At 35.3% G+C, this 10,972-nt stretch overlaps 1 protein-coding gene across 1 annotated transcript in view; it reads left to right on the top strand.

Annotated features, from left to right (window-relative positions):
* The first annotated feature begins 644 nt into the window (after window positions 1-644).
* ovo (transcriptional regulator ovo) overlaps window positions 645-10,972 on the top strand; it is a 30,164-nt gene continuing 19,836 nt past the window's right edge. The window contains exon 1 of the mRNA XM_089631696.1: window positions 645-1,210. Coding sequence (XP_089487822.1) covers window positions 1,045-1,210 — 166 coding nt within the window. The 5' untranslated portion in view covers window positions 645-1,044. The remainder of the gene's footprint in view (window positions 1,211-10,972) is intronic.

Below are 10,972 nucleotides of genomic sequence, written 5' to 3'. Positions count from 1 at the left end.
TTTTGTGAAAAATCGCTTCAAGGGCGCTATTAGTTGAAATAGTAAGAAATCCATCAAAAGGTTATTTTTAATCAACAACCCAAGAACGTGGTGTAATCTTTTTTTCGCATAGCCTGACGTCGATTATAAAAGATGAGATAAAATTCTTAACAATAATATTTAGATGATTTAAATGGCGCCGTTATTGCAAAAATAACAACTCGCCGTCGTAACATTATAAATATAAAGTTGCCTATGCGTTTAAAAAACATAATGTCTAAACGTCCATGCAAAAGTAGGTAGATATCTACGCTAACCACACGCATATAAACTATCGGTATATTTAAGTTAAACCTAATAATGTACCTAATTGAAAAGCCCAGTAGTATCTAAATCAAGTGGGTTCGGTTCGGTTAAAAAAATAATTTAAAATTTAAAAAACCGCTGCAAGAAACAATATAATTCTGAAAGAAACGGATTATACCGCAATATACCGATATCATTTGAACGCACCTCCAACGTTACCCCCTCTTCAACCTGCCTTTGCCGTTTTGGCGGGGGCGGGCGGTCCAACAACGGTGCTACCTGCTCCCCCCGCCCCCTCCCCGGGTACCGCTAGCACCGGGGCCCGCACAGACCCGCTGCCGCAGTCTTCAGCTAGCGCGCCGCCGGGCCGCATCGCATACACATCGACACCAACACACACTTCCGGTTGTCCCGTTCAGTTCATTCAGTCAACAGTACCAGTTAGCCAGACACTTGTTGTTCTTGAACCCTACGAACACTTTGCGTTTCATCACACTTTGAAAAAAAAAGCTGTGCTTTTGTGAACTTTAATATAAAGTGATAAAAATGTTGATCAGACTCGACAGTCCCGTTGTAATGGATGTCGCACATTGTGTATTTCTCAAATTTACCAACATTCTCAAAGGATAAAAACATTAACTTTTTGTTGTGATCGTGACATTGTTGTTTTTGTGAAACTATTATAAACGAATTTTGTGCATTGTGAAGGATTTAGTGGTGGGATTTTTGTGATTGCTGTGGATTTTTCTTTGAGACAAGATGCCGAAGATCTTCCTCATCAAGAATAGGCTGCATCAGCAGCAGCTGAGACTCCAGGAGTCGCAGGGCCTGCTGGCCAAGGATGACCAGGGACTGTGTCCGGGATCTCCGCTAGATGACGGGGAGCCCCTACCGCTCCTTAAGGACAGAAGGGACAGGAGAGATGGTAAGCATCAATTTCCATCTTGAAAATTGTTAAAAGTGCTCTCCACTTAAACGGAATCTAATCTTAAATTACATTTTTTTCTAGATTACTTTTTGATCAACTAAGTATATTGTGAAGGTATTTTTGACATCACAAAAATGTACGACATGACTGCTTCTTTTCACATTGGTTATTTTGTTACCAAAGCTGAATGTTACTTCTGATTTCCTGAAATTATTCATTGTGGAAACATTGGAGAGCCATGAGTATAATAAATATATAGTAGATATATACTTCCTTCACTAAAAATAAAAGTTAAATTCCCTCTACCTACATCCTACATAGGTTTCTTTGGAAATTAATTGCTATCGATTCGATCGACGGTTTAAATATGTATATGCATTTATCTACCGGCAATTTTTGTATCAAATGCATTCTACAGAAGAGGCCGCTATTAAAATTCCAATACTCCGAGACGGACTTGTCAAATCAGGTTTTTTCTTCCCCGTCTTAATCGTCAGTTTCTCGTTCTCCTCTCGCCCACCTTCATGTGAAACCCTGGAGAGTCAAGTGAGAGTGTCAAATACAAAAGGGCTACTTGGTAAAAAAGAAGAAAGTAAACTCAGACAGCCCTGTGTACGATAGTATAAATTAAAGACATTTTTCTCGTCGTTCGACTGACTGAACAAAAATTTAAAGAGACGCGAATCCTTGCAGTAAAACGCGGGGTTTCACGCTTCACCGCCCATTGAAATCTCTTCAGGCTACGAAAATTTCGGGTTTTTAAATTTTGGTAGGCTGTTATGTTATTTTTGAAATTTACTTATATAATATACTTTCTTAGGATGAACTTAACGATTGTGAGTCATTCTTAGTCAAAGCGTATTTCTACAGAAATATGTGTAATGATACAAACGGCAATTAGACTAATGAGGTTCTCGATTAAACCTCATAAATTTATTGGCTTATGTCAATAACATTGTTTAATTATACCTAAACCACAATAATAAACAAAATGCCCTGTCATTTTAATAGCTCTATTCCTATTACTGCCCACCAAAAGCCGTTAAGATGTTCTTGTAAAAAGTATAATTAGCAAATTACTTTCATGGAAAGGGGGGCAATACGCAGCCAATAGCAATCATTAGGGAATCTTACATACGAAGGCATTAATTTTTTCATGGAAGTACTAACCATTATGTTCATAGTAAACTTATCAGTATGATGCTCTCACCTGAACTGAGTGCCTACCTATTTCGTGTAGCAAATCCATCCCGAACAATTATATCGTGTTTGCACGTTACGTTAAATTGGAGACAGAATGCAATATGGCTGTCGAAAGCAGACGGTATGTTTGTCAACTGTACGCGTAACGTATTCATACTTCATGAAGTAACAGCACTTACAGTTCATACGCAATATTAAGCCTACATACGATTGGCAAATTTTGACAATTTGAAATGTTCGTTGCGTCAAAAGAAGATCATCTTCGGAAGAACCGTACGTGATAGCAAAATAAACCGCGAGGTAAAAAAAGTACAAACTTATTTAAGAATAGGCCGCTTATGTGTGAGTTACAATAATTTATGATTGGTTTCAAGGATTAGGTAGGTATCTTAATGAACACAAGCGAAGTATTGATAATAGACCTGCGGTATAAATTAATATATGGTTTAAGCTTGTTTCGCTTTGTGAAATCTTAATTATGTTTAAATTTCAGTAGATTCTTATTCCTAGTTTTGTCTTTCTATTATTTTTTTAACATGAAATAGGATATCTGGACTCGTCCAAATAATAATTAAGTGAAATAACGCACTGCCCCGTGACCAGATGTGAAAAGGGATCCAAGACGGCAAAAAATCACACTCTTCGTTATGGTATGAAACCATTTCTAGGAATAATCGAGTCTGTCTGCTACATTTCGCATATGTTCCAAAACACATGTCGTTAGGAACAATGCAAATCAGTAGGAAGATTTCTATTCAAAACATAGGATAATGATTTATTCGGCTTAGTTTTTGTGGGAAAGATATCGAAAACCATTCTTCTTTCTATTGTGTTACCAGTAAAAATATAAAAATAATTATTTTTATTCTGTCAAACGAAACCGTATCTCCTTAATTCATTAAGTGAATTATTATATAGGTGCTTAAGTTCAATCGATTAAAAAGATGTATGCCGGGTTTGCTATTCTGCGAATACGTTAACATTCATTCATCGCTCAGACATTAAATGAATATTACCAAGACCTTTATCGGTCTGTTCTTTCGGTTCGGCCCTCATGGCTCACGGCGACGTTGGAGACGAGATTTATCTCTCTTCTTAATGATGCCAACGTAGATAAATGTGAGCATGTTCCGTGGCAACATCATTGGGTAAAAATATTGGAATGCTGCAAAAAAATGGAATCTGATAACTAATCCAAATGATTCATTAAAAAGGGCGTCAAAACTAGTAATTTTTTACCATGAATCTTATGTTAATTAGATTTATGAAGATCGGAATAAGCAGTATAGTATAGTCCCGTCACTGTTAATAGTGTTAATACCCGTCGATGATAGCAAATTATTATAATTTTGGGTGGGAATTAAGTGGGAATCACACTCACAAAGTTGGGATTTGATATACTCTTTCGAACATTTCAATTCCCCTCAAAATATCATGTTAAATTTCGACGTCCGACCACAAAACTGTGAATTTCATGACATCACGTGAACCCAGCAATACAATGAATTGCATAAACTAACGATTCATTTTGCGTATGACGTATGTTAGCAGGCCAATATATATAGTTACGTAGGTAGGTACTAGTGGTTAATAATGAAGATGTTTAAACTCTGACTAAATTTATTCGGATTATCTAAATTTTTATGTGTACACATATAGGGTAAGTGATTTGTGAAATAGAATACGTAATTTTTTTTATTGAATTATAATTTTTTTAGGGTGAAAATACTGGAGTACAATTAAAGACATATGTACCTACCGGAATATTAATAATGTCCATATAATGTAGGTACACAAGAGGTTCACTAGAATAAAATTGAATCAAAAAAATGTTATTCATTCACAAAATAATCAGTTATACCTAAGTAAATATCTTTCGAATCTTGTATAATCTCTCAATCCCTTTCAACAGAGATAGATCAGTGGGGAGTAGGTACCAAAACGTACCAATACCTCTTTAGCAAGGTCACGCCAACGCTTTCCTGGCAAATTAAATGTCAAGTATGTTCAGCGACGTTTACCGTACAAGGAAGAACTCATATATTTTAACAGTTTTATTTCAACATTCAACTCAAAGTACCTACCAAATTAATAGTTAATAATGTATTTTAACCCTTTAGACATCTGGCATATTGATCGTTACAATTCATAATATTTCATACTTAGGTACTCAATGAAATCCAAATGAATGTGATATTTCTGAATGTATCCGCAAACTAATCAGTGTGTTGATAGGTGATGAAATACGCCTTCAAATATTATTATTAAAAATAAACATATCCTTTTTTTAAATATTGAAATTTTTAAATCAAATATTTAAAGTTTTAAAAACTGAACTAAAATTGGTGGCAAAAAACACACTTATTTAGACAAATGTATTATAAACATTAATGTTATCTCACATTTTTATCGTTTTATATCAAAATAATTAATGTAAAAATTCACAAAGTTTCAATAATTTTGTAAATTTATGAAACTTTTCTCAATTGCGGTCAGAACCTTTGGTTTCGTAGAGGTGTATATTTTTATTACGATGTGGTTAATTTCTATATTTGAATTTAAAGCTTGGTATTTTTTCTTTCGTTTAGTCCATATTTTTAACTTTGCCGGTAAGGGAGACATAACGATTTCTATGATACCATATGAACTGTTCCGAATAGCGAACAAATTGACTTTACGGATAATAGCTGTTTGTTCGAAAAACCGAACAAATTAGCGTGGGGAGTTAACTATTATCTCACTCTAATATTTCACGGTTTTTCCCAAATATACGCACCATTTCTATCTTATTCCATATTAAATACTTTTGTAATTTAACGTTATAATTGTGTTATTAAAATGACAATTAAATCACCATCCATAATGGTGTTAAATATTTCTTGACTAATATTTTATATTGAGTGAAGAAGAAAACGTGTTGACTTCCCACGTTATTTTTTTTTTTGCATGTGTTATATGGTCATTAAACTCATTTTTTACCTGAAAATCACAAAATATCTTTCTCACCTTCAAACAGTTATTGTTGTTATTGAAAGTAGATAGCATTAAAATAATATTTTTTAAACATAACAGAAAAACATCGACTTTGAGGTCAGATTTTGAAAACATGACGTTGTATCGTGGCTCGATTCCTCCTACATTCACTGACATTAAAAACCGGACCGCACTGCATTTTGAGCGTGCATGAAACGGAATGTTTTTATGAGTTTCTTCGTCACCATAACGGCACTAGAGTTAGTCAGATAATTTAATAAACGTTACCGCCCACTCCGAGTAAATCTGCGCCAAAAAAATAAATGTTGACACATGAAAAATATTGCGTTTGTTTAGGCCTCTCATTTCAGAATTCGGAGGTCACATTGCGGCGCGGCAGGTAGGTCTCCAGTCTCCACACTAGAGGTGGCCGGCCGCTGGTGACGTCACGCAACGGTAACCAATGATAGCGGTGTATATCTATCTGAGTATGTGTGACGCTTAGTATGACGGCGAATACCAGATAAATGTATTTATAATACTCATCTCAGCCACTTGTTGCGGCGGCATTGTGTTTTTTTTCGTTCTATGCAGTTTAGTGCATCGGTCATGACCGCTGCTACCGCGAGTGGGGAGCTGATTGCATGCATACTTTATACCGTAGACATTTCGGCACTCGGCTTGTGCATACCTACACCTGATTGTTAATTCAAATTGTGTATTTTTTGTCCACGAATGCAGCAAACGAGTTATTTTTTAGGAATAGAATTTTCACTGTTAATTTGATTTATATCCACGCACGTGTGCAGCTCTTAACAACTTGCCTGACCTATTTATTATATGGGCTTTAGTGGGAGAAATAACAGGTAAAAAAAAATATTAAATTATCTTACCTATAGCGAACTATCGTGTCTGATTCAGAACTGATACTGACGAGAAATAAGAACTTTTGCAACAACGCAACGTTAACAACGGAAGCCTTTGTTTCTCAATTTTATAAATAAATAAAACAAAGGATTTGTGTTATAAATCGCCATGGATTATCAGCGATATACAAATCAGTACGTAATCGATCGACACGATCTTATCTAACATTCCCGCCAAAACAATTAGCCGCCGCGTTTAGTCTCCACACCGAACACCTGTTTATCTGTTATGTCCGACTCAGCAAGATCTTCTAATCGGCTTCCCCTCGCCGTGACCCGCTTAGCTCAGCCATTCGTGCCAAGTACAAGGAGGTTTCCCACATCCATCGCCTCGCCTCGGCTGCGGCTATTGCATACTCCATCGCCGCTGTTGCCAACCAACTGCTCTGCTGGTCGAGACACTTGGCCAATTATTATTAGCGAAACCAGATCTGATCAAATCCATTCAGGCCATGACGAACATTTCATTATATTATACTTATCGCTAAGGAGCTATGACGGGACTGAACAAATCAGAATCTCAAAGAATAACACCTGAACGAAACTGGTAATCAAAATGATCGATCTGCATTTGATAGTCTGAAGACATTGAAGAATTCGAGAGAGGAATGAATGGCAAGATCTGATTTAAATTTGTGATTCAGCAGTTCCCCTAGGATCCCACTAAAATTTCAGTCCAGTGAAATGTGACTCCCTTCTGTAATGTGCAGTCTGTAAACCTAGGATTTAGAAGTAGTTTTGAATGCATTTCGTCACTGTCCGTGAAAAATAAAATAGCTGGTATTGTAATTGAGATATTTACAAAATATTACCGGTCTTCTAGGGGTTAAAGAAAACTTTTGGTTTTGTAGTATTAAAGCGGGAGTTTCGTATGACTACGTGATTTATGATAAGTTGACAACTTTTGGTTTGTGCATTCCAGTTTCTTAGTAGATATGTAACATGCTCCTTCTAAGGAATGGAATTCTTTAATTTATTCAAATCGACATTATTATGCTGCTATCAACATCTGGTACGTGTTATAGATATTGTTGATGGTCTCCATGAAAATAACAAAAGAAAAATAAATATAAGTATCTTCAACAAACGATTGTTGCATTTTCAAATTATTTTTAAAAATCACCTCAAAAGAACGAAAATCCTCTACGAAAATCAAATAGTCAACAAACTTTACGATATTGTACTTCTTTCGCCTAAGGCGAAGTTATACCCACGTATTCCGTACGAGAACATATTTCTTTGTGTGAACCGTGTCAGAAATAAATCAGTTGATTTAAAAGATTATCTCCTGAAAGCGTACCGGTCGTTTGTTTTCGGGATAGCATCAGTAGATATAATAATGCAAATCTAAAATAAAATAGTGCACATACACCAGAAAAATAATGAGTAAATTATTAGGAATGTTGTAAGAAAATCAAATGAATACGAGTTATGTCAGTTATTCTTTAAAGATTCAATTCAACCTTCAGCTGGCTTTACGGTTCGCTCTAAAACACGCATTTGCGTACCTAAATTTTGCAACAGAGTTAGCCTTAATTCAATAGAATCACGCTATCGACAGGAGAATAGATTAACTAACTAATAACTCAACGGACAAATATAATGTTACAGGGAGCTGGGAGACGCATCATCATTTATTATTACTTCGAAGAAGTTTTGCAATGGCCACTGTTTCTTAACAAATTACTGAGCCTAATTATTACTGAACCTATCTGCCTTCACCTACAACAAGCCGAGCAACTCATTCAAACAAAAACATCTTTCAACAGTCTCGGTTACTGAGATTAAAACATCACGACTTGGTGGGGTTCTTAAAGAAGGTTGATAGCTATGTGTGTTGTAACCACATTTTTGACGCTAAGCCTAACCTTTGCCACACAACGGAATCAAGGTCCTATTTTTCCAGCGGGTCAATCATCTTTATGCCTAAGACTGCGATACCAAGTACGAATAGTTACCGTCAATCCGTACACAAGATGAGAACACAGGAAGCCTTTGTAAAGCATTCTAATGAATATTTAATTGCAGTACCTACCTTCAAATGTTGAATTGCTTGACAGTACTATTTTGTACGTTTTCCGTTCGTCGGACGGGTCTTTGTTAGTGAATTCTAAGCGGCGAAGAGATGTTTACACGCTAGCGCAGAGGCTCTTATTCGAATTCTTGTTATAAATAACCTTCGCATCGAAAACGCCCTCGCGGTTTGAGATGACGAGATTACCAATCTATTATAGTTTTTATTCGAATTCAAACCGAGTAAATACAAGAATTGAGTAACACAACCTTCTATATCCACCTCGACGCTAATTATTTAGGCTCACGTGAAAATAAAACCGCAAAACCTTTTACTAATTGTTTCCTCCATCTTAACGGTCATGAAAGCAACCTTAGGAAAAAAGTAGTCTCAGTTGGTGTAAAATAGTCACGAGCGTGTACATATTGTATCTACATACGGAGGTATTAAAATAAATGGTTGTATAACAGAGGGATCTGCAATCAAATCAATTAATAAGATTATCGATGATACGCAATTACAAATGCAAATCGATTTTTTCAATCAACACGAATGTTCGAGCTGTGCACGTTGATTAAAAAGTAAATTACTGTCGTATATTTGCTGATATACAAGTAGATAGGTTCATAGTATTTCAGACGTAAACCGTACCTACGTCAAATAATAATATCTAATAGCTTTATAGACAAGTCAGCAAGAGACAAACTATTTTTTCATCAAAATATCATATTATGATTGTGAGTGAAATATTATTTTGTATAGTGCTGAAAGATTTCTCTTCGCGTACTTATTTCTCGGTCGTAATCAACATGTCAAGCAAATTATTGCTGAACATTAAAACAATCGTGCTAAGCATTTCTAAGTATTCTAATTTACTGACTATTCATAATAATATGATTCCTATGATAAATCACACCTGCATTGACTGACAAACAACGCAGAGCTGCATAATGAGAGGAGTATGCGAGATGCGTAATACTGCAGTCTGTAGATAATGAAGGTACCCAGCTGGAGCTATGTATGTCATGACCCGCGGAACCCGCGATGGTCCGTTGTGTACACATTCCAAGATGATTGCCCGCAGCTCGGCTGAATTTGTTATACTCCTAATAGGAAGGATCGACTCTATCAATATGTAAACACACATCATATCTATGATAATCTCACTGCGACAATTTGGCCTCAAATGAGATTAAGAGAACTCAAGCGACGATCACATATTCTGAAAACGTCTTGAAATGCAAGCGACAATACAAAATAACCGTATAACGGGGAGGGAATATTCTACAGTCATAAGTCATGATTCATGATATCTCTTCTTCTCAAGTATATATCTTTAGAATTAATAAACTCACTCCATACGACAAAACATATAAATCATATTAATTAACGGGTGTTATATTGATTTCTTCTTTCTGGGGGTAATGTTAATTAAGAGATTTGTCTTGATGCTTATTAATAAAACTTCTTGCTTTTCTAAAATTATACGTATATCGTGAGAATAAAATCGGCGGACTATTACTAAAGACGACTAGAAACTAAACACAAAATAGAAAGACTGCTCATAACAAGAAACCCTAGTGAGGAGGACTGAAAACATTGAATTTATTCATATTTTATGCTTTAGGTATACTTACACCATTAGAAACTAATACAAAGAAAATCTACTTATTTACGACCGACGGCGACAGCTCTTAGTAATGTTATTAGTAGATATAATTATGTTGTTAAGTGGGCTTTTATAGTATTTGTTTGGTTAATATTATCGTGCACGTGTTTCATTTTACAATGTAGTATTCACTACGAATTTCAAATAATTTATTCATCAACAATTTATGCATCTAGTTGTCGCTGACGTATGCATGACATGTAGACATTATTTTATACATCAGAATAGCTGCACCACTACAAGTTTTTTTCTGAAGATTGTAGTTTAAAATAGTATGTTTTTAATATAAAAATATCAACGCTCAACCTACAAAGTAGCAATACAGGATTTCTGAATTCTCGTTGTGATTTATATTGCTTGCAAATATATATCACTTTACTTGTGTTCGTTACACACATGAATTGTCTGCATTGTCACTTTGCATAATGAATTATTCAGTATTTTTATGCAATTTTCTGCATTGTTGAATATCGATTAATAAATCATTGAATTCATTGAAGATGTAGAGTAAATGGACTGTCTGGCACGTGAGTCTTTAAAATAACACGTAGAAGATACCTACACAAATACACTCATAGTATACACGGGTTTGATTTAATACGAAGGTGTAGTGACGTTAAGGGTGCATGTATACAATGTGTTCTTTCTTATTAAATAATAACAAACATTTCTAGCTGACATAATATATTAAACTACTCATAAGTGCTTATGCTATCTTAACCTCCGAACAAGGTTAGTTATTCCGTTATATTGTATAACTTTTTTATTTATAATTATTATTGATTAATCATTTCTAATAAGGCGTACCACAGAGGTGTACGCTATATGTCAAGCGTGTCTATACCACCATGCTAATCAAACATCAACATTATTTCTCCTTATCCAACGCATGCTCTTGAGACACGTAAAGAATTCGCGCATCGTCCAAACATGTCGAATGAATCCCAGGTATTTATAACAGCGATAGAACAAAC

This window comes from Hesperophylax consimilis, chromosome 5, assembly GCF_061612785.1.
Source record: "Hesperophylax consimilis isolate HC1 chromosome 5, BYU_Hcon_1.0, whole genome shotgun sequence".
Lineage (NCBI taxonomy): Eukaryota > Metazoa > Arthropoda > Insecta > Trichoptera > Limnephilidae > Hesperophylax > Hesperophylax consimilis.
The sequence above is the reverse complement of the archived record's forward strand: the minus strand, read 5'-3'. Positions and strand labels throughout refer to the sequence as shown.